Source organism: Stegostoma tigrinum, chromosome 37, assembly GCF_030684315.1.
Source record: "Stegostoma tigrinum isolate sSteTig4 chromosome 37, sSteTig4.hap1, whole genome shotgun sequence".
NCBI lineage: Eukaryota > Metazoa > Chordata > Chondrichthyes > Orectolobiformes > Stegostomatidae > Stegostoma > Stegostoma tigrinum.
The window spans coordinates 1,092,812-1,118,092 of record NC_081390.1 but is presented as its reverse complement, the minus strand read 5'-3'; the positions used below and the strand labels follow the sequence as shown (position 1 = coordinate 1,118,092).

General features: G+C 43.7%; 1 protein-coding gene across 3 annotated transcripts in view; it reads left to right on the top strand.

Moving 5' to 3' along the window:
• The window catches only part of LOC125467436 (polyunsaturated fatty acid 5-lipoxygenase), a 54,882-nt gene extending 41,293 nt beyond the window's left edge, over window positions 1-13,589 (top strand). For all 3 annotated transcript variants that reach the window (XM_059640247.1, XM_059640245.1, XM_059640246.1), the window contains exons 11-14: window positions 616-737; window positions 5,831-5,931; window positions 7,875-8,045; window positions 8,931-13,589. In XM_059640247.1, coding sequence (XP_059496230.1) covers window positions 616-737; window positions 5,831-5,931; window positions 7,875-8,045; window positions 8,931-9,110 — 574 coding nt within the window. In that variant the 3' untranslated portion in view covers window positions 9,111-13,589. The remainder of the gene's footprint in view (window positions 1-615; window positions 738-5,830; window positions 5,932-7,874; window positions 8,046-8,930) is intronic.
• The last annotated feature ends 11,692 nt before the right edge of the window (window positions 13,590-25,281 follow it).

The following is a 25,281-nucleotide window of genomic DNA, read 5'->3' as shown; positions in this document are numbered from 1 at the left end:
CAGGTGTGTCAATGTCCCTCAGCAATTTTAAGGCAAATATCTCACCATTTCCACTTCCCAGGTCAGTGTGCACACACAAGTTCACAAAGTGCACGACCATCGACCAACACAGAACCCACCAGAGATTCCAGATTGAAGAAAACTGAGAAGACCAAGACATTAGAATATAACAACTAAGAGCAAAAGTAGACCATTCAGACTCTTCTGCCTTCTCCACCTTCCAATATAATCATGACTGATCTCATCTCAGCCTCAGCTCTACTTTCCTGCCTGTTCTCCATAAGCCTTCAACCCATCACTAATTAAAAACCTGTCTATCTCCTCCTGAAGTTTATTCAATGTTCCAGCGTCTACTATGCTCTGGGACAGTGAATTCCGCAAGATTCATGACCCTTTGAGAGAAATACTTTTCCTTTATCTCTGTTTTAAAACCGATACCCTCTTATCCTAAAACTGTGACCCCTTGTTCTATATTGCCCTACATGAAGAAACATCCTCTCTATATCTACTTTGTCAATCTCCTTTAGCATCTTGTATACCTCAAAGTGCACTTCTGAAACAGTGAGACCTTTCTGTCTTAATTGTTATTGATGAGTGTTCCTTTCTTTCTGACAGTTTTGTCACTGAAGTGGTGAACATCTACTATGATAATGATGAGGCTGTTCAGACAGACACAGAACTGCAGGCCTTCGTGAAAGATGTTTTTGTGTATGGGCTGAAGGACAATAAAAGCACAGGTAACTGCCCGGTAACAAAGGTGACTTGAATAGTATTGAGCAACAGAGTTCCCTCATTGTGCAGGCTTAGCTGCTTGGTCTCCCAGCTATGGAGGAATTCATCTCCATGTTTAGATGTACTTGCTGGAGCTGGGCTGGATACATTAGCACCCTTATGTACCTCACCCATGACTACTGCTAAGGTACCAGTCTTGACACTGCATTTGGGGTCTACATGAATGGGAAAAACCTCACAGCTCAGTCAGGCCCTGACCTCCCGTAGATAATAGGTAGCATTCAACATGTGTCAGGGTATATTCTTGGAGCTCCATGTGTGATCTTGTTTCATATCATTGCACTGCCTAGCCCTGCAGATTTCTTGTCCATCAATGTAACTGTAGCCAAGGTTTCTCTGAACCCTTGGGAAGTTGAGGTAGTGCTACAAGTCAGGAAAGTGAGCAATTAAAATGAGTGCCATCAGGTGTGAAACCGCCTGCGCAATCTATGAGATTCTAGGTCTGTGCAGCTTCTGAATATGAGAATCAAAGAGAGGGAAAAGCATACTTGACCTCATCCTTACCAATTTGCAGATGTATCTGTCTTTGATAGTATCAGGATGAATGACCACTCCACAGTTTTTGTGGAGATGAAGTCCCACTCTAATACTGAGTATACACTGCATTGCACTATCACCATGCTATTTGAGATAACAGAGTTCAAACAGACCTAGCAACTCAAGACCGGGCATTCATGAGGTGCTGTGGGCCATCAACAGCAACAAAATTGTGCTCCAGCACAACCTGCAACATAGCAGCTCAGTCTATCCCCCACTCAACCATTACCATCAGGCCTGGCTCAATGGAGGTGTAGGAGGGCATGCCAGAAACATCGCCAGGTATGTCTGGAAATGAGTTGCCAGCCTGGGGTGAAACCACCAAACAGGACTACTTATCAAACACCATTAAGCAACAAGCAATAAGAGACAGAGCTAAGCAATTCCACAACCAACACAGTAAATCTAAACTCTGCAGACCTACCACATCCAATTAGGAATGGTGGTGGACAATTAAACAACTCATTGGAGGAGGAGGCTCCACAAATATCCCCATCAAAAAGCACAACACATCAGTGAAAAGACAACGCTGAAGCATTTGCCACATCTTCAGCCAGAAGTGCCAAGTGAATGATCTATTTTGGCTTCATCCAGTGGTCTCCAGCAGCACAGATACCAGTCTTCAGCCAATTCAATTTACTCCAATGTGATATCAAGAAATAATTGAAAGCTCTGGATACTGCAAGGGCTATCATAAAATCCCTACAATGCAGGCCATTCAGCCCCTTGAGTCTGTGCTGACACTCTGCAGAGCATTCCATCCCTCACCCTACTCCTGTGACACTGCACACATTCGTAAGCCACCTAGCCTGCACATCCCTGGACACCAAAGGGCAATTTAGCGTAGCCAGTCCTCCTAACCTGCACATCTTTGGACTGTGAGAGGAAGCCAAAGCACCTAGCAAAAACCCCTCGCAGACCCACAGAGAACATACAAACTCCACACAAGCGTCCAAGGCTGCAACTGAACCCAGGTCCCTTGGTGCTGTGAGGCAGCAATGCTGAACACTGAGCCAGTCTGCCACCCTTAGTATTGAAAAGATGCACTTCAGAACTGTTCTAATACAGTTACAACACTGGTATATACCTGACAATGTGAACAACTCCCCAGTTTCATCCTGTATCTAAAAAGTAGGACAAATCCAACCCTGCCAAACACTGTCCTGTCAACCTACTCTCGATCATCAGTAAAGTGATGGGAGGTGTCACTAAAAGCGCTAACAAGCAGCATCTGCTCAGCAATAACCTGCTCAGTGATGCCCAGTTTGGTTCCACCAGGGCCACTCAGCTCCTGACCTCATTACAGCCCTGGTTCAAACATGGACAAAAGAGCCGAATTCCAGAGGTGAGGTGAGAGTGACAGCCCTTGATATCAAGGCTGCATTCAACCGAGTGTGGCATCAAGGAGCCCTAGCAAAACTGGAATCAATGGATATCAAGAGGCAAAGTCTCCAGTGGTTGGCGTCATCCCTGACATATAAGAAGGTGGCTGGTTATTGAAAGTCAGTCATCTCAGCTGCAGGATATCTCTGCAGGAGTTCCTCAGGGTAGTGTCCTAGGCTCAGCCATCTCCAGCTGCTTCATCAATGACCTTCCCTCCATCATAAGGTCAGAAGTGAGGATGTTCGCCGATGATTGCACAATGTTTAGCAGCATTCACGACTCCTCAGATACTGACTCAGCTGTTGTTCAATTGCAACAAGATCTGGACAATATCCAGGCTTGGGCTGACAAGTGGAAAATGACATTTAAATGCCAGGCAATGATGATCTCAAATAAAAGTCAATATAACTACCACACCTTGATATTCAATGGACCCAGCACTGAATGCCCCACTATCAACCATTTTGGGTTATTATTAACCAGAAACTCAAGTGGGATCACTGTAGTATGTTGCTAGTGACCTACCCCTGGACCGGAAGGCCTGGGTTCACGTCCCACATGCTCCAGTGTTGTATAATAACATCTCTAACAGGTTGATTATAAAAATAGGTTAATTTAAAAATAAATAAATAAATGCTGACTACAAAAGCAGGTCAAAAACTAGGAAGTCTGTGGTGTGTAACTCACCTCCTGACTCCCCAAAGCCTGCCCACCATCTACAAGGCACGAGTCAGGACTGTGAGGGGATACTCCCCAGTTGCCTGGATGAGTACACCTCCAGCGACAGTCAAGCCGCTTGATACCAACCAGGGCAAAGCAACCCGCTTGATTGACACCACATCCTTAAATATTCAGTCTCTCTACCAACGACCCTCTGTAGCAGCAATGTGTACTATCTGCAAGATGCACTGCAGAAACTCACCAAAGATACGCAGACAGCACCTTCCAAACCCACAACCACTTCTATCTAGAAGGACAAGGGCAGCAGATACATGGGAACACCACCTCCAAGTTCCCTTCCAAGCCACTCAACATTCTGACTTTGAAATATATCGCCGTCCCTTCAGTGTCACTGGGTCAAAACCCTGGAACCTTCTTCCTAAGGGCATTGTGGGTCTACCTACATCCCTGTGGACAGCAGGAGTTCAAGAAGGCAGCTCACCACCACCTTCTCAAGGACAGCTCAGGACAGGCAATAAATGCTGGGCCCAGCCAGTGACAGCCATCTGCCTCAAGCGAATTAAAAAAATGAAATCACAAGTTAAACAGAAACATCCTGGAGGATTGGGCTGTGTGACAAACTTTCCCACCCTCCTCCCCAGAATCTTTCTCCCTGTTCACCACACACTCCATGTGTGACAGTTCCCTGGAGACTGAGCTAAACCCCTCCCCCAATTTCTCCTGAGCTTTTATCATGCTTTCATCCGTTGTCTCTCGTAAGTTCTGAGGAGCTGGCATTTCTGCAATACCTCTTCATCACTCAGCCTCTAATTCCGTAGCTTTGTGCTGTGCTCCATTGCCCAGATCAAACGGAATCCAGGTTCAGCTTGACCAGGCACTGGACAGTTTGGGGATAACTCCCCTCTAATTGCAGCTTATATTCAGAGATATCCATTCAGTCCAGCAGCAAACTGGAGTCAATCTGGCTTCCATACTCTTCACTGACATTTCACAGTGTAATACAAATGTTAGTCTGCTCTCTCCACTTTGGAACCAACCCTCCTCTTTGGTTTAATATTCAAAACTGCTCATACACACAGCTGAACAGTTATTTTGCATTACTAAATCACTCATGGTATATTTCTATTAATCTATTAACTACCCCAGTAAATTACTTGTGTTTCCAATTGAATAATTTACATGCAAAGCCTGTTATAGGTCAATGCAGACCATTAAAGATGAGGAAGAGGTTGGCAAAGGGAAAAGGGAGTACCTGTTTAAAATAATAAGCCACCAGCAAGTTACCTGTTTCAGAAAGTAAACAACTAACAATCACCACCCACCAGGGGCCCAAACCAACCCTTTTTTATTGTCAAATCAGCACCAAGTTACTGTGTCTCTTCTTTGACTAAACTAACAAAATACAAGCACTGCCCGCCGGAACAGTACAACAATAACCAAAGGGAAGGTGAGCAAAAGAGGGAGATGATTAGATTAAGATTGCATCAGACAGAAAAGGTATACTCTCCAGCCCCCAAGGTGTCCACCTTTTTCTGAATGCTGTTGCCTATCCCTTAAGCATCAGTTATGGAGCGTGTCCCTCGTACATGCTGATCTGGACCAGCATTTACACTGATGTCATTACGCACAATGTCAATATACATAGGACTGTGTGGAGCCTGCTAGCACCCACATCCCTCTGGCTTTCAGCTGTTGCAGCTTTTACATCACTGAGAGAAAACGGCAGCATCCTGACAGGTTTTCACTCCACTTCTCAGCCCAGTTGGAAAACACACGTCCTTACCCGCTCTGGGACACTGGGGAGGGTTGTCACACACTGTCCTTACCCGCTCTGGGACACTGGGGAGGGTTGTCACACACTGTCCTTACCCCCTCCAGGACATTGGAAGGAGTGTCACACACTGTTCTTTCCCCCTCTAGGACATTGGAAGGAGTGTCACACACTGTTCTTTCCCCCTCCGGGACACTGGGGAGGAGTATCACACACTGTCCTTCCTTACCGCCCCCCCGCCCCGAGACGTTGGAAGGAGTGTCACACACTGTCCTTTCCCCCTCCGGGACATTGGGGAGGGGTGTCACACACTGACTTTTCCCCCGCCAGGACAGTAGGGAAGCGTGTCACACACTGTCCTTTCCCCCTCCGGGACATTGGAAGGGGTGTCACACACTATCCTTCCCCCCAGGACATTGGAAGGGGTATGACACACTGTTCTTTCCCCCCTCCCCCCCGGGATATTGAAAGAGGTGTCACACATTAACGTTTCCCCCTCTGGGACATTGTAGCGGTGGAGGGGGGGAAATCACATGTCCTTAGTGTTAAGAACACCTTGGAGCATTGGAATGCTGATGGACCTCTGGGCTATTCAGACCCGTCAGGTAAAACATTTATTCAAAAATCCTCAGTTACATTAGACTAATGACAGATTTCCTTTTACAGGCTTTCCCAAAACAATCAAGACAATTGAGAAGCTGATTGAATATCTGACTGTGGTCATCTTCACTGCCTCTGCTCAACATGCTGCAGTCAACTTTGGCCAGGTATTGCGTTCATATCATTCACAGATTCCTCACTGTTCTTTGACTAGTTTGTTACAATCTGGTGGAACAGTAGATCGGTGCACCTCCATTAAGTGACTGAGGGGCACATATCGGCCAGCAATGCATGGCACCTTTTATTGGAGTTTGGAGAACAGAAAGTGGCCCCAATGGCATTTAGAATATGCATGAAAAGTGAGGATAAGGAGCTCAGCTTAAAGTCACCAGGCAACTGATTACTGATGTACTCGGCGCTGGGGAAGCTTTCTCAGTTCTAGCGTGGATCTTTGGCAGTAGGTAGAAAGTCTTACACCATAAGACCACAGGAACAGAAATGGCCATTTGGCCCATCAAGTCTGCTCCGCATTCAATCATAGTTGATATATTTGTCAACCCCATTCTCCTGCCTGCTTCTTGTAACCCTTGATTTTCTTGCTAGTCAAGAATTTATCTATCTCTATCTTAAATACCCTCAATGACTTGGTCTCTACAGCCCTCTGTGGCAATGAGCTCCACAGATTACCCAGCCTGTGGCTGAAGAAATTCCTCCTCATCTCAGTTCTAAAGTGTCGGCCCTTCATTCTGAGACTGTACCATCTGGTTGTGGTCTCCCCTACTAGTGGAAACATCTTCTCTATGTCCACTCCATCCAGGCCTCTCAGTGTTCAGTAAAGTCACCCCTTATTTAGACATGGAAAGTTCTCAATTTTACCACAGCTTTGTCGGAGTCAGCACCCAAAGTGTCTGATTCTCTGACACCCATTCTTTAAGCTGTGAGCCAGGGCTCCCTGATTGGACCAGATTAAAAGCCCCACACAAGGAATTCATATTCTGTGATATCCAGCTGGCTGACCTTGTTACAATCATGTCAGGGATCACTGGCCTAAGATCCATAAGGATTTCCCAAGACCAGTGAACTAAGTATATTGAGGGAGTGAGGATAGTCGTACTTTGGAGGGTTATAAAAGTTGAATATAATAAAGAAAACTGGAAAAAGATATGGGGCAATGATACATTCATAGGAAAAAAAAACCAGCCAAGGATAAGAAGAGAATTGAGGGAAGATAGTAAAAATGACTCGAGGAACAATATGCAAAAGACACAATTAAAATGTGAACTTTGGAAACCCTGCAGCTGGCTAGACAGAACCTACTCAAAGGGGACCCTTCCCATTTATAAGCTTCTGTTTGACATTCTGGTTGGGAAGGATGCTGATGGTGCTATCCCAGGGAAATGTGGATCTTTGACTCTAATAGCCAGTGGGTGTGAGACCTTGGCACTTGATCAGGCTCCTACCCACCCAATATCTAACTTGTTGATACCAGATCCGCACTAACTTTAGCCAGGTCACTTCCTGCCATGGATAGGGAAAACCAGCTGCAGGAACTGTACTTGGGAGAAATAGGGATGTTGGCGTGGGAGAAGAAGTGCTGGAAAGAAGTGGGAGTTTGGGTCGGGGAGGTCAGCTCCTCCTTTGTGGAGCCTGGTATATTCTCAGAGCTGGTTCACTTCCTGAAGAAAGAGCGATATATTCTTAAGGCTAAAGGGATGGAGAATATGAGGTGAAAGTGGGAACAGGGTACTGAGTCGGATGATCAGCCATGATCCAATTGAAGGTGGAGCAGGCTCGAAGGGCTGAAAAGCCTACTCCTGATCTTCTTTTCTATGTTTCCTCACTGTGTTCATTGAAAAGGAACATAGAGCAGAGGTCAAATCATTGCCAAAGTGTGCGTGCTGAGAAAGGACCATGCTTTAACTGCCTGTCCAGAAGTGCCAGTAAAAATTGAAAGTACTGGGACTCGGCAGGTAGGCTGCCTGGTAAATTTTAATTCCTTATCCACCAGTTGAACCATATTCTCACAAGTGAGGATCAAATTGGAGAGAAGAAACCAATATCCTTCTTGACTGTATTGTTAGTTCTATGTTGTAATTGTTTTTATTTAAAGTATGATTGGTGCTCGTGGATCCCAAACTCTCCTCCCACAATGCGGCAGCCCCCGCCCTGCAAGAAAGGTGTTGTGAATGTGGAGTACATCATTGAGAGTCTGCCAGACAGAGGGCGCTCGTGCTGGCACCTGGGTGCTGTGTGGGCACTCAGCCAGTTTCAGGACAATGAGGTAAGGATACAGTAAGTAACCAATCTCTGTTTGTAGGGATATGATTACAGGAGACTCCCAGGGCAGGAGGTTCAGTGCCCTGTAACCCTGAGACCACATCACCATCACTGGCACTTAACAAAGGGTCATGTCAAGATAGCAATATAAAATAAAAGCTCATTGTACAGGGCATTGGTGAGAATGCTTCGGGAGCACTGTATATAGATTTGGTTACCTTATCTGAAAAAGGATGTATTTGTATGAGTACATCCCTGGGATGAAAGGCTTATCCCCCAAGGAAGGTTGGTCAGACTCAGTCTGTATCCATCATAGTTTTAGGAATGTGGGAGGTGATCTCATTGAGGAGACTCCGCAGGGTGGATATGAGAGGGTGTTTCCCATAGAACACAGTTCTGAAGAAAGGTCACTGGACCTGAACTCTGCTTTCCATCCATGGATGCTGTCAGAACTGCTGAGCTTTTCCAGCAGTTTCTGTTTTTGTTCTCATTTCCAACATCCCCAGTTCTTTGACTATTCAATTTTTGTTCATTTCTTTCCATTTTTCTCGACCTAATTCTGTATTGAATCCATTTAAGATGAATGGAATTTACTCACAAACACCCCACTATCACCATGCTGTGTCTTGTAGTTTCCAAAAATGTAAAGTAATTATACTCTTAGACCATAATGCTGGAGCTTCATCCAATATATTTGTCAGATTGCACCTTGTGTTGAATTATTGCTTGGTATTCTGTTATGTGACCATAGTGTAGTAGCACCTCATCAGGAACTCTGGATAATTTATTACACATGTGTACAAGCATATATATCTCATATCATATTAGAATAACATAACATGAGATGATTTATATAAATATTTATCAAAAATGATTGTTATTTCTGCAGCTCTTCCTTGGAATGTATCCAGATGAACACTTCATAGAAAAACCTGTCAAGGAAGCTATTCAGAATTTCCAAGCGCACCTTCAAGAAATTACACATCGCATTGCAGAACGCAATAAGGATAAGAAGCTCCCATATTACTACTTCTCTCCAGACAGAATCCCCAACAGTGTGGCAGTCTAAGGGTCTGATATACCTCAAACAGAGAGAGAGAGAGAATCTAGTCAATTGGAATAGGCAGAAAATCAGACAGAGGATCTCTGCTTCCTGCTTTACATGTTTTGCAGTCAGCCCCTCTTGTTAAAATCATCGCTTCTGATTTCTTTTTAACCATCTTCTGTTTAAAGTGTTGGTGAGAATGTGAGGTTTTAGCTTTGTCAGGCTTTGGTGCATTGAGCACAGGCAACCCTGCTTTAACCCTGAGAGTTCCTTACCCTCAATCCTGGAGGTAAAGCTCCCCAAATTTACCTCAGCGCAAGCTAGTGAAGAAAATCTGGGCCCCTGGTTATTCTAATTTGGTTCTTGGTTTGTAACATTTTAAACTTGTTTCATCTTTTGGAATGCCGTATTTATTGCCCATCTCTATTTGCCCCTGAAAAGATGGTGAGAAGGTGGCTTTCTTGATCCAGTGCAGTCCTTAAGGCAAGAGTGTTTGTTGTTATGTGGGATGGTCCAGGATTTTGATCTGGCAACAATGAAGGAATGGAGAGCTGAATCCAAATTTGCTGCACAATGGCTCAATGGTTAGCGCTGCAGCCTGACAGTGCCAAGACCCCATGTTCAATCCCACCTTCGAGTGACTGCCTGTGTGGACTTTTTACGTTCTCCCTGTGTCTGTGCCTACTTCTTCTGAGTGCCTTGATTTTTTCCCACAGTCCAAAGATGTGCAGTCTGGGTGGATTAGCCAGGGGAAATGTGGGGTTAGAGGGTAGATGGGTGGGTCTGGATGGGATGTTCTTTGGCGGGTTGGTGTGGACTTGATGGGCCGAATGGCCTGCTTCCACAATGTAAGGATTCTCTATGATTCTAAGTCAAGATGACATTTAATTCATGAAGGGAGTTGAAGGTGGTGGGCTTCTTGTGACAATACTATCCTCATCCTCATTGACAACTGTTGCCAAGTTGGAGAATTCTATCACATTATGTTTAAAAACAAACACAACAGCAATCCCTTGTCACCAAGGAGTGCTTCTTTAACCAGATTGTCTTCTAACCAGGCAGTTAGCTGCAATGAGGAAATCATTTGAGTAGACCAGGGTAGCTCTGAATGTTCCATATTTCACACCCGACACAATTCTCTTGAGAACTGTCCAGTTGAACCCACATCAGCGACAGCCCTTTTGGGAGAAGATTCTAAGCTTCCACTTGTTCTTGTGTGCATAGATTTTCTGATCATTGGAATGTTTTCACTCTGGTTATAAACAGGTTACAAAAGTGTTCCATTTTTACAAAACGCGCTAAGGTTTATAGGTTTGACAAGAAGCAACTCAAGTGAAATTGTTTTACTTTATATCTGTTTCTGTTTCCCTTTCTCTGTAATCTCCTCCAACCCTTCAACTCTCTGAGCTCCGCACACCACCCATTCTGGACATGACTTCATTCTCCATTTTAATTGCTCTATCACAGGTGACTGTCTGTTGGCTAGGTCCGAAACTCTGGAATTGTCCTTTGCGTCTGCTCCTCGCATTCCTCTTTGAGAGGTTCCACCAAACTTTGATCAAGCTTTTGATATCTATCCCCATATTATCTTATGAGACTCAGCATAACAGATTGCTTCATAAAAATCCTCCATGTTTTATTGCAGCAAAGGTGCAGGATGAGTGCAAATTGTTGTTACTTCAGCAGAGTGTCTGCAGGAGCAATTTTAATATCGAGTGTTATTTAGTAGGGTCATAGATATAGGAGCCAAAGTAGGCCATTCAGTCCACTCGTCAGCTGTGCCATTTTGTAAACTCATGGCCATTTGGAGGGCAGTGTTTAGAACAGTCAGTATGGGATACAGCCACTTATGGAGAGCTCCTGTAAAGGGCGTGGCATAGCTCCTTCATGGGAAAGGCTATACGTGTCAAGAATGAGAAGGAGTGTTATGGAGTGATAGATATGAGACACAGTAAACAACAGCACATGACGTAGCACATTTCTGAAGAAGGGTCCTCACTTGAAACATCAACTTTCCTGCTCCTCTGATGCTGCCTGGCCTGCTGTGTTCACCCAGCTCCACGCTGTGTTATCTCTAGCACATAGCTTAGATCTGTATCCCATGCCCGAACCCTCAACAAACTTTCCCTTTTCAAAATGACCATCTCATCACACATACAAAATTAATGGGAAGGAGTTCTCTTTAACAGAATGTGGATGTTACTGGTTGGGCCAACATTTATTGTGAATCCCTAATTGCCATTGAGCTGCCTGGCTTGCTGGTGCATTTCAAAGAGTAGTTAAAAGACAACTGCATCACCGTGGCTGTGGAATCATGTTGGGCAAACCAGGTAAGGATTGCAGTTTCCCTCCCTCAAGTGAACCAGATCATTTTTAATCAGTCCATCATAGTTGTCATGGGCACAATCACTGAGACTAGTTTTCAATTTCAGATGTACTTATTGAATTTAAGTTCTGCCAACTGCCTTGGGGGGGATTTGAACCCACAAATCCAGAGCAGTAGTCTGGGTCTTTGGATTCCCATTCCAGGGACATTATCACCTTAGCTGTGAACAGATGCTTTGTAACATTGTAGTAAATCTTGACACGACCAACCCCCCCCCCCCATCTCCCGCTTCTCACCCCACCAGCACTTATTCATAAAAGTGTGGTCCACCAGTTCATTGTCTATAACAAAGGCCCATTCTGGTGAACCTATATTACAGACTGTAATGCCAAACTGTCCCTTCCTGAGAAATAGCACCCAGATCTGTAAACAGTCCTTTGGATAGGGTTAAACTAGAGCTGGATAAATAAACAAACATGATAACCATCACCTCACTCTGCATCCCACTCTTCTAAGGTGAAAAATCAACATTATCTTTTGAGATAACAAAGTGTGGAGCTGGATGAACACAGCAGGCCAAGCAGCATTTTAGGACCAGAAAAGCTGATGTTTCGGACCTAGACCCTTCATCAGAAAAGAGTCTCTCTCCCACTGCAACTCTCTTGTAGGACCTCTCTCCCACTGCAACTCTCTTGTAGGACCTCTCTCCCTCTGCAACTTTCTTGTAGGATCTCTCTCCCTCTGCAACTCTCTTGTAGGACCTCTCTCCCTCTGCAACTCTCTTGTAGGATCTCTCTCCCTCTGCAACTCTCTTGTAGGACCTCTCTCCCTCTGCAACTCTCTTGTAGGATCTCTCTCCCTCTGCAACTCTCTTGTAGGACCTCTCTCGCACTGCAGCTCTCTTGTAGGATCTCTGTCCCACTGCAACACTCTTGTACTTTGTTATCTCGGTTTCTCCAGCATCTGCAGTTCCCATAATCTCTGATACATTCTCTTTTGTGCCTGTTCACTTGTTTGGAGTGTTTTCTGTGCATAGTTGCCAGCTTCTGAACTATTTAGACATTCCTTTAGGCCAATGAAGAAGAAATCAGACTGGCTCACTATTTAACTCCGTCTGTGTTGGTTTCTCCGTGGCCACAACAACTGAGAGAGAGCCCAAGACAGCTCCTAATGGACACCACCAGCAGCATTTCCTCTAACTTTCTTCTGGGCTGCATGAGCCTCTAAAGTAACACCACTCACTGTGTGCAGAGCATCAGAGCTACTGTGTGCATGCATTTTAGAGAGAACTTCGAGCACTGTCGCATCCCATTGATTGGACTTAATATTGTTTATTCCAACTCTGTTTCCTCCCACCAAACCAATTCCAGAGAAATGCCTAAAGGTGGTGTTTTATTTTTGTTCATGGTCAGTTTTGTGGAACCTTGTTGAATGCCATTTGCACACCTTCATAAAAACCTGTAAACACAGCCACATCCACCAAGTTAGTTACCATCTTACAATATTTAACCAGGTTTCCTAGAACTGACTTACTCTTTACGAAAGCATGTTGGATCTCTCTCATTTCTTATCTATCCAATTATGCATATTCATCCTGTGCCAAATAAAAATAGAATATGGAGATGATTTTAAATTTCTAGTTTATCACCTTCTCTTAGATTATGAAGTGTCTTTGTAATTTTCCAGTCTATGGGAACAATCCCAGAATTAAAAAAAGCTTTGGACAGTCATAACTCTCTGGAGCATGTACGATTTTCCCAGTTTCTTGCTTTAACATTGTGGAATGGGAATGTATAAAGGGGGTTTACTAATGAAGAGTTTACTAATGAAGATAATGGTTCCAGTGATGACACAATGTCACAGCAGTATGTCAACAAAGTGACCTCTTGCTGGGGTCTAGTCCAGCTGATATTTAAACTCGGGGGGTAAGTCACTAAGCCAGAAATTAGCCTGAACATCATCTGATGTAATAAGGAGGAAGATAGTCTCCATGAACCATTGCAACGGGCAGTATGAGCTTCTACAACGAAAACAGGGAGATGCCTCTGGATTAAAGATGGAAACTCTTGCTTTAGACCCTTCTGTATTATAATGCTACACTTTTGATAGTTCATTTTTGGTATTACAAGCTCATAAAATATGGAATGCTTCCATTAAAGATGTCTTTATAAATGTTGCTTGATGTGATGTTTTATTGTATAGTAGGGAATTGAAGGGCTACATCTGGCAGCTGTGACCTATCAATGTGTGAGTCAGTTGGTGGTGGAGGTTTGATCGCACAGTGGGACTATTGTGCTTCTCAGACACAGCCTTCCACAAGTGAACGTGTTTCTCACGGTTCCCTTTCCTCCTGAAATCTGCCTGAGCAGAATCTTGTGCCCCCTCCCCTGGCAGGTTTGGGTGCTGGGAAGCATTTAATCAGATGGTGGGTGGGGAATCTGCCAACTTCCCACTTCCACTCGAACTGAGTTCATGGTGAGAAGGCAAGTGGATACCCCTCAGATGGTATTTAAAGGCCACATCCCCTCCACCTCTGATATTAGCCACACAGTTTGGGGAGGTGTTCAGTGTGTAATGTAAGTAGAAGTACATCTTGGCATGTTTACATTGGGAACCTGAAAAACATTCAGTAGCTGATCCAGTGACCTGTCTTTGGGAGGACCTGTCGATCAACTACTTTTTTGCGGACTGCCCTATCACCATACTGTGTGACCTTTACCCCACTCCCGAACTCCATCTCAGTTCCACATGCCCTGGGGAAGACCCAGAGACAGGCACTAGCACTAAAACAATTGGGACAGAAGACTCCAACATGAGTGGAAGAGAAATGAGTCAAAGGGTGATATGACAGGAAGGTAATGAGTCGATTGGTTTTGGACAATCTGTTGTTTGGGACTCTGTTTCGATTCCAGTCATTGCTCAATGAGCACGGGAAAAGAAAGCTTCTGGTGTCAGATAAGACGTAACTGTAGGTGATGGTGATAGTGATAGATGGTGAATAAAGTGTCAACAACTGAATAACCAGCAAAGGGCTGACATATAATCCAATTAAGTGAGGCAGAGAAATATTCACAAAAAATTAAAAAGATGGTGACGCTGGAGACAAGCCATGAAGAAGGCCTTGACTGCGATCTTGGGTTTGTGTTGCGGTACAGAAATCTTCCTTACTGTTCTGACACCATCACCTTGATAAATTGTTATCATCTCTCTACCTTAACTGGTTTGTACAGTTTTAAATTTGGCATGCAATTCCAGCCATTTAATTTGTCCAACACCACCTTTTTAATTTTTTTGTAATTATCCCTTTGCCTCGTTTAATCAAATTAGAAGTCACGGTGGCTCAGTGGTTAGCACTACAGCCTCACAGCGCCAGGGACCTGGGTTCGATCCCAGCCTCAGGCGACCGTCTGTGTGGAGTTTGCACATTCTCCCTGTGTCTGTGTGGGTTTCCTCCAGGTGCTCCGGTTCCCTCCCACAATCCAAAAATGTGCAGGCTAGGTGGATTGGCCCTGCTAAATTGCCTGTAGTGTTCAGGGGTGTGTGGGTTATAGGTTTGGGTGGGATGCTCCAAGGGGCAGTGTGGACTTGTTGGGCCGAAGGGCCTGTTTCCACACTGTAGAGAGTCTGATCTAATCTAATCCCTTTAGTGGTTATTCAGCTGTTGACACTTTACTTACACTTTAGTCACCTACAAAGACTTGTTCTCTGACACTCCACTCACGCCAGTTGTATGATCTTTTGATCTCTCTGCCCTTGATCTCTCTGTGTCTGTGTGCTAAACTCTCTCACTATACCTGATGAAGGGGCTGCATTCCAAAAGCTAGTGTGATTTCAAATAAACCTGTTGGACTATAATCCGGTGTCGTGCAATTTCTAATATTATCCACTCCGGTCCAATGAAAATAATCCTAATCTACTCAACCTTTCTTCATAGCGAGTGCCCTCCATACCAGGCAACATCCTGGTGAACGTCCTCTGCACCCTCTCCAAAGCATCCACATCCTTTTGGTAATGTGGCAACCAGAGCTGTATGCAGTACTCTAAATGTAGCCAAAACAAAGTCTTATACAACTGTAACATGACGTCAACTCCTGTACTCAATACCCCGTCCGATGAATAAAAGCATGCCATATGCCTTCTTGACCACTCTATTGACCTGCGTTGCCACCTTCAGGGAACAGTGGACCTGAACACCCAGATCTCTGTGTTCATCAATTTGTCCCAGGACTTTTCCTTGCCTCCTTCTGCTTGTCCCATGTGTAAATGAATGTCTGTGTTTGTTTAGTTTTGAATGGGGAATAGAATAGAATATCCTTTATTGTCATGTGTACTCAAGAACAGGAGTACAGTGAAAAGTTTACAATGTCACCTCTAATGGCACTGTCTGAGGTACAGAGTATCTAGATACAAATCATAGGTACATGAAGAGGAATAAAAAAGAAACAAAGTTGCATTACCGTACAGTGATTTATACTATAAGTTAGAAAGACATAGTTAAATGGACAAACATTACAGTCAGATAAACAAATTACAAATAAATATTGCATTACAAGTAGCTCAGCTCAGGAGCTTCCACATATGGTCTGACAGTCCATGCCACACCCCAGACCAACAACTGTTCCCGCTCAGCTCCAAGCCTCCAGCCCACTCCACCCTGGCCCTCAGCTGCTCCAGGCCTCCAGCCCGGTTCACTCTGGCCCTCAGCTGCTCCCGACCTTCAGCCAGCTCTGATCTGGCTCTCAGCTATTCCAAGCCTCCAGCCCATTCTGCTCCGTCTCTCAGTTATTCCAAGTCTCCAGCCCGTTCCACTCTGGACCTCAGCCGCTCCAAACCACTGCAGGCCTCTAACTGCAGCTCCTATCTGCTATTTACTCCAACCTGCTCCACTCTCATCTGCTTTAACCAGCTTCCTGCATCTCCAGGGTTTGGAAAGCAGGAGTTGCAGATTTTCACTACCTTTTGTTCAAGAAGGTACTTCCTCACATTCCTGACCTCGACTGAATTTTCAGATTATGCCTGTTGTTTTGGATTCTGCCTGAGAAGATACAGTCTTCTAAATTTAGGGATTCAATTGTTAATGTCTCTCGATTAACGAAATAGGTCTTATAAAACCTGCTGACTTTGCAATATTTAAAATGCATTCAGAGAGAAATTAGTTTGAGTTCATTTGAGCATAAAATGGGTGAAAATTCAGCAAAGGTTTTTTTGTGCAACTTCCTGTGCCGTGGTCATATTCTTGCTGCAAGTTGCTTCATAGAGAAATGTTAACTGGGGACTATGTGGGTTTGGGGAAAACGAAAAGAAGCTGACTTCAACCCAACAACTTCTGCATTTCACTCGAGCACATCAGCTTCATTCAACACCAGAGTTAAGTGTAGGTCCAGAAAGAGAAGTCATTGTAAGTGATTCTTTGGCTATTAACAGAGAGATAATGACAGAACTGGGCAAGAGCAGTCCATTCCAGCTGGCTGACAGTGGAAAGGTGTTGCTGGGCAATGTTGTGATCGATATTTGGGCTGAAGACAAAGCTGCAGTAGGTACAGCTGATCAGATTGACTGAATCTCAGTGACAAAAAGTCCATGAGGGCGGAGGAGACATACAGAGGGATTGAAGGCAATCAGAGTCCTGACATTGAATTCAAACATCAATGTAAAACTCTCTCTCGCTAACGTTTTGTCTCAATGTCCTTTAGTCAGAACTAATGTCTGAAGGAAGGTCATTGATCGAAAGTGTTAACTTTGTTTCCCTCCAGAGCTGCTGCTGCTATTTGCAGTTCATTTTTTTTTTGTTTTTGTTCGTCTCCCTCTAATCGGGTGATTCATGCATTATTTGGTAACTTGCCTCTCTCAAGGCAGTGGTGTGAATGAAGCTGTACCAGAGATAATAGGAACTGCAGATGCTGGAGAATCCGAGATAACAAAGTGTGGAGCTGGACGAACACAGCAGGCCAAGCAGCATCTTAGGAGCACAAAAGCTGGCATTTCGGGCCTAGACAGGCAAGTTGCCAAGTAATGCAAGAGTCACCCAATTCTCATTTTTAATTCTGAAGTTTGTCAGTGGTTTTTAATTGTCCTAATAAATTTATTTTCACAAATTGTGTTTAGCCCCATAGCAGTCACTTCAGCCAATGGTGACACTGGAACTGGAATGGACAGAAATGTGTAATTCCATTGTCTCACTTTTAATCCCCTCTTTCCCAGCCAGCAAGGGGTGTTGGACTGAAGAGAGAGAAAGAGTGAGACGGTCCCTCTGAACTCATCGCCTGCTTTCACGTGGGAAAACTTTCACGAGCGCTAAACCTGCCGACAAAGGTTAGTGCTCTTGTGATTTACAGGCAGCTTTCAATCTCGGGACTGTGTGGAGCAGACTCCTTCATCCGAGATAACAAGGTGTACGGCTGGATGCACACAGCAGGCCAAGCAGTGTCAGAGGAGCAGGAAAGCCGATGTTTCAGGCCTAGACCCTCTTTCATCACCTGGATGGTGGCATCATTGTCTCCCGAAAGCTGTCTCCCTGTCTACCATTGGCCTCAATACTTCTTCCCATCCCCACATCTGTCCTGTCACTATTGACCTCAATTCACAATGATTCACTGTCCTAGTCTCCCAGTCTCTCAGTCGCACTTCTTCTGCCCAGCCTCTCATACCAGAGATAACTGTGCCACATCCTTTTTTCTTCAAACAGGGATCTTTCTCCAAGCTTGAGTGAAGTTTTGACATTATTTTCTGCTCCATTTCTCTCACTTCTGCCCTCTACCCATCTTTCTGTGCTTATTGGGGATGTGGGTGTCACTGATTGGTACAGCATTTATTGCACATCCCTAATTGCCCTTGAGAAAATAGTGTTGAGTTGCCTTCTTAATCAACCAACCTCCATTTCTGTAGGTAGACCCACAGTGCAGTTAGGGAAGGAGTTCCAGGGTTTTGGCCCAGCAACAATGAAAGAATGCCAATAAATGCCCGAGTCAGGATAGTGAGTTGCTTAGACAGGAACTTGCAAGATGTGATATTCTCATGAGTCTACTGTCTTTGTCCTTCTAGATGGTAGGGGCTGTGGGTTTAGCAAGTGAAACATAGTAAATAGTCAGAGATTCAGTGATGACAATACCGTTGAAGTCAAGGGACAATGGTTAGATTTTCTCTCTTGTTGGAGACAATTATTTTCTGATACAAAGGATACTTGCCACTCATCATCCCAAATCTGGATATTGTGCAGATCTTGCTGTATTTGGACATGAAATTCCTTCAGTATCTGAGGAGTTGCAAATGGTGCTGAGCATTGTGCAATCAGCAGCGATCATTCCATTTCTGACCCTATGATGGAGGGAAGCTCATTGATGAAGTAGCTGAAGATGTTTAGGCCTCGGACATCACTGTGAGGAACTCCTGCAGAGATGTCCTGGAGTTGAGAAGACTGACGTTCAACAACCAGGACCATCTTCCTATGTATCAGGTATTACTGTAACCAGTGAAAAGTTTGCTCCCTGATTTTGATTATCTCCAGTTTTGTGAGGAGTCCTTGATGCCACACTTGGTCAAACACAGACTTGATGTCAAAACAGTCACTCTCATCTCATCCCTGGAATTCAGCTCTATCGCCTGTGACAAAACTTACTACTCCTCCAGAGTTGTTACAGAGCTACCCATCCCCTCACTCCCACCCGCCAATGTCCACATTCAATGTCATTTTTGGCAGCTCCAAGCCTGCCTCCCCTTCCTCTTCTAGCTTTTCAACAGGGCATTTCTGTCTGTGATACCCGAGTCAACTCTATCAATACCCCCAGCACCCATCCCTTCCAATGGCACCTTTTCTTGGTCAAATATCAAAACCAGAAGATCCCAACTTTTAACCGATTGAACTCAATCCAAGATGTTTCAGTAATGACAGGCTGATGCTTCTCAATCAGAAATTTAATAGCAGCATGTTTTTCAGGAGGGGAAAAGAAGTGTACTATTTTAAAGGCGTTTGAATGAGCATTAACACGCTGCCAAAATTACAAAGTTTAACCTTTTCTTGTCTCCTCAATGATTATACTGAAAACCGTTTCCTTTATGTCAACCCATCCTTGGACTTGGAAGTATAAAAGTCCTCTGAAGAAAGACCTCAATTCATGATACACTATTTCCTCAGGCCTTGCTCACTTTATAGTATATCAACTGAGTTCATTTCCTTTTGACACGTCCTGGCAGGCCTGGCAGTTGCATCTCATTGGGGATCCCGTAGCCTTCAGAACTCAATATCAAGTTCAATAATTTTATAATACAAACACCTTTTGCAGATTTATATTCGCAGAAATGTTCTATTTTGCTCAAAAAGCGCACAATTTGTAGACAGTCAGTCAACATGACATTTTATAAATTCCTACTTTAGAAGTCTGATACCAAGTTGAAACACAAATAGATTCTAAACAGGGCCTCACAACTAACATGCATTGTCTGACCTGAGATGTCACCTCTTCTTTGATAAAATCTTTACTTATCTCTGGCAGAAATTTGGAGATTTGCATATTAATGAATCAAAACCTGCATCTCCTTTCCAGCTGATTAAAGATTAAATAGCATCTTAGGCCTGTCTAATTCACTCAGTGTATGACCCTTTCATCTTTTACTTATAAATTCTGTGTCTGTTTGCTTCCTTTGTCAGGTGCGCCTGAAGAAGGAGCGAGACTCCGAAAGTTTGTGTTTTCAATCAAATCTGTTGGACTACACCTGGTGTTGTGTGGTTTTTGACCTTTCTTTTTTAAATACAGATAGAAGTATTCATTTAAGACCTCACGTCACATTGTGTGTGGTACCTTAACAAATGCCTTTGGGAAATTCAAGTATTCAACATCTACTGGCTCCCCTGAATTTACCATACTACAGCATTCCCCAAAAACTCCAAGATATTGGTCAAAAATCATTTCGCTTTCATAAAAACATATTGGTCAGAGTGAGATTTTCTAAATTCCATGGTTAGGACTTCCTCAATTACAAATTCTAGCACTTTCCCAAAGATTGATGTTATGCTAACTGGTCTATAGTTCCCTGTTTTCTCTCTCCTCTTTTTTGAACATCTGAGTTACATTCTCTAACTTATGATCTGCTGTTCCAGAATCTGAAATACATTGGAAAATCATAGCCACTGTGTGTTGATCAAATAGTTTCCCAAATGTCAACCTCCTTCCTTATCCAGTCCCTGACCAGCCCATCTGGATGTACAATTTGTTCCATTCTCAGCAGTAAAAGAACTGTCTTACGCAGCTTGCGCTATGGTGCTGAGTCGTACAACCCAAGCTTCATAAACCCCTCGAGTCTTACAGCCATTCAGCTCTTTGCTTCCCACTCACCATCCCATGTGCCAACACGAAATCTCCCTCCATCCCCTGCAGGAAAAGTGCCATCCTCACACAAGATCTGAGACTAATTCTGTGTCCTCACCACATTATCTCAGTTGTCGATCACTGGGTTCAAAGGCAGACACACTTCACAGGCGCTCATTGATTGTGGGGAGTTTTCAGATAGCTCAATGATTAATCTGTGAGCTATCTTTTCTTTGCATTGTATGATGTGATAAAATGCACCCACCCTGTTGGAAGTGAACTTTCTTAAATATGTTGTAATTGCAGGTAATTGTTATCTGAGGAACAGGAAGCTGTATACAAAATATAAACTGCCTGTCGTATAACGTCTTTCTCTTCTGTACTTTTAATCCATGAAAGTCATTCAAATATTCATTCAACACTTTGACATTTCTGTTCTGAAGAATGCTTAAATGTAATGCATGCACACAAACAATACTTAGAGCATACCTCTCAGAATATACTAACATGGGCCCCACTGCTGATGATTTTCAGATAATGCATTCAATGCCTGTCATTGGCAGCTGTTTACAATATGTCCCTGTCTTTATTCCTTTGGTCAATCTTATAAATGACTCTCCGAATGGTACCAACTCTTTAAAGGGCCCTTTCTGGTGTTCCTGTACCCATAATTGTGTTGTTGAGTTATCCTAAAAGGCTCAAGCCGACGGAACCATGTTGATGTGTCTGGTCATCAAGGCGAAGGGTAGTATCAGACTTAAAAAGAGGGTTATAAAACATAAGATGTTGGAAATACTCAGCAGGTTGGACACCCCCTGTAGAGAGAGAAACAAACCATGTAGGTCATTGATCTTTCAGACATTGCCTGACCCGCTGAGTACATCTAGTATTTTCAGTTTCTCTTTCAGATATTCAGCATCTGCAGGTTTTTTTTTGCAAATGTTCATTCAGAGAAAGGAATAAGGAGTTCCTACAGCCCAGAGCCATTGAATAGACAGCTATACATCTGAAAATGGTGAATGTATTAGTTTCTCTATCTTCTGTAGTTGTTTCTCTGTCTTTTGCAAATGTCAGCTCAGTGTAGCCTGTGCACAGAGTAAAATGAGCCTTGCTGTTGACCCAGGAAATAAGTGGTTCCCACCACATATCACATATCACAGAATGAGGTATTGTGCAGTGTCTCAGAGTCCAGGCATCACACAGTCCATGTACTGCACTGTTTGGTCAGCAAGAGGAAGAAGAAAAGGGAAATATGAGCTCGTAAATTGAGCCTGGGTAGAGCAGTTTTGTCAATAAAGACCATAATGACCAAGAGTAACCCATACAACCAGAGCAAGAGACAGCACCAGAGAAATGAAGGCAGGCACCTCAGCGCAAATGGAGAATTCTGACCCTCTAATTTGAGGGATAATGATGAACAGCCCCAATGCACAATGATTGTGACATCCTGACACGAGTGTAAGGGTTTGTTAAAGAGGAGCAGCAGCAGGATGGGGATTGGTGGCAATGTTTGGAATTCCAATGAAACCAAATCCATGAAAGGTATGGGCCAAATGCTGAGAAATGGAATGACAACAGTCAGGTGCTTGCTATCGACCAGTGCAGACTCGATGGGCTGAAGGGGCTATTTCTGTTCTGTGGACCTTTATGAGTCTATGTTTACGGGCCCATGTCCAAATGTATATTTATTTCATGCCAATGATAATAAATCTAACAATTAAATGATTTAATTTCAAAATAAAAAAAATGCCCATTTGATACGAATAATGGGAGTTGTGGTGAAAGAATTTTGGGGCAAGGATTTGTCTGACTAACTTGACTAAGATCTCGGCTGAGATACCAAGGAAGGTTAATAAGGCCAGTGGAGTTGATGTGGTCAACATGAATTTCTGAACATGAACTGCAGCCACAGACACTGTCCAGCAGTGGGGAGAAACTTGAGAACTTCACAGGAAGCTGCACAAAGATCTTGTTTATGAAATGGTCACGTTGTTTAACTATCAGCAATGTTTGCTAATGTGCCCAAGATTCAGGTGAAACCATTATCGAGCCATGTTAATCGCTCATGATGTGGTTCTGCACCAAAGCCATTTTTACTGTTGCTCTAGTAAAAATTCTTCCCTTTATCATTTCTACAGCAGCCTCCAGCAATCTATCAGCCAACACAAAAGCTGCACTGCAGGTTGAGGGAAAGGTTTGTCAAGGGAGGGCCATGTCAGTGGAGGTCCTTGTCAAGGGAAGGATGTGTTAAGGGAAGGCCTTGTCGAGAAACAAGTATGTAAGGAGATCTCAGACATTCAATAAGAAAAGTAGGGTTGTGATGGCCGGGCATTTTGACTTTCCAAACATAGACTGGAAATGTCATAGTGTTAAGAGCTTGGATGGGGCGGAAATATTAAGTGCGTACGCAAAAGCTTTCTTATTCAATATGAGAATGTACCTACTAGAGAAGGAGCCACACTTGGCTGTCTCTTGGTAAACAAGGCAAGGCAAGTGGCTGATGTGTCAGTGGGGGAGCACTTTAGGGCTAGTGATCACAATTCTATTAGTTTTAAAATATGGAAAAGGATGGAGCTGACAAAAAATTAAAATTCTAAATTGGACTAAGGCCAACTTTGGTGGTATTAGGCAAGAACTTTCAAAGGTTAATTGGGGAGGCTATTTGCAGGTAAAAGGATAGTTGGGAAGTGGGAGGCCTTTAAAAATGAGATAACAAGAGCTCAGAGACCGTATTTTCCTGTTAGTACTAAGGCCATGACTGGTAGGTGTAGGGAATTCTAGATAGTCAAGAAAAAGAGGGATGCATATGGACACAGCTGGGATCGAGTGAATCAAAAGGAGAATTAGGGCAGGAAAATATACTTAACAGGGAAATCAGGAGGCGAAAAAGGGGATATGAGATATCTTTAGGAAATAGAGTTTAGGAGAATGCAAAGAGATTTCATCAGTACAATAAGGGAAAAAAGTAACAAAGGAGACATTAGGCCCCCTTAAAGGTCAACATGGCCATCTATATGTGGAACCATTGGAGATGCGTAAGATACTAAAGAAATATTTTGCACCAGTATCTCCTATGGAGAAGGACATAGAAGCTAGGGAACTTGGGGAAATAAAATGTAATGTTTTGAAAATAATTCATATTACAGAAGGTCTTAAAATGCGTAAAGGTTGATAAATCCCTGGGAGTTGATCAGGTGAACTTCTATGTTCTATGTTCTAGGTGTAACCCAGAACTCTGTGGGAAGCTAGAGAAGAGATTGCTGAGCCCCTTGCTGAGTTATTTGCATCATCAATAGCCACAGATGAGGTGCTGGAAAACTGCAGGTTGGCTTACATGGTATTTAAGAAAGGTGGTAAGGAAAAGCCTAGGAACTATTGACTGGTGAGCCTTACACCAGTAGTGGGTAAATTGTTGGAGAGAGTTCTGAGAGATAGTATTTACATGCATTTGGAAAGGCAAGGACTGATTAGGGATAAAAACTGAAAGAACTGCACAATCTGTAAATCAGGAAAAAAAGCAGAAGTTGCTGGAAAAGCTCAGCAGGGGTTCTGAGGAAGGGTCACCAGATCTGAAACGTTAACTCTGATTTTTTCTTCACAGCTGCTGAGCTTTTCCTGCAATGACTGATTAAGGAAAGTCAACATGGCTTTGTGTGTGGGAAGTCATGTCAAAATGACAAAGAAAATTGATGAAGTCAGAGTGGTGGATGTTGTTTATATAGACTTCAGCAAGGCATCCAATAGGGTTCCACATGGTCGACTGGTTCGGAAAGTTAGATCACATGGAATCCAGGGAGAGCTGGTCATTTGGACACAAAATTTGTTTGAAGGTAGGAGACAGAGGTTAATGGCAAAGGGTTGTTTCAGACTGGAAGCCTGTGACCAGCGGTGTGCTGCAAGGATCGGTGCTGGGTCCAGTGCTTTTTGTCATTTATATAAATGATTTGGATGAGAAAATAGGAGGTATGGTTAGTAAGTTTACAGATAACCCAAGATAGGTGATGTAGTGGACAGTGAAGAAGTTTATCTCAGCGTGCAACATTGATCAGATGGGCCAATGGGCCAAGGAGTGGCAGATGAAGTTTGATTTAGATAAATGTGAAGTGTTGGTAAGACAAAGCCAGGCACAACTTTCACAGTCAGTGGTAGGGCCTTGGAGAATGTTGCCAAATAGAGAAGGGGAGCAGGTGCATAGTTCCTTGAAAGTGGAATCATGGGTAGACAGGGTGGTGAAGAAGGCATTTGGCATGCTTGCCTTCATTGCTTAGAACATTGAGTGTAGGAGTCGGAATGTCATGTTGTGGCGATACAGGACATTGGTTAGGACTGTTTTAGAATACCACGTACGATACTTGCCACCATTCCATAGGAAGTGTGTCACCATGACTGGATGGTTTCAATGAAAGGGAGAATCTGAAAAGGCTGGGGCTATTTTCCCTGAAGAATTGGAAGCTGAGTGATATCCTTGTAGAGGCTTATAAAATCAACAAGTGCATGGGTATGGTGAATAGCCAAAGCCTTTTTCCTAGGGTGGGAGAGTCCATAACAGAGGGTTAAAATGAGAGGG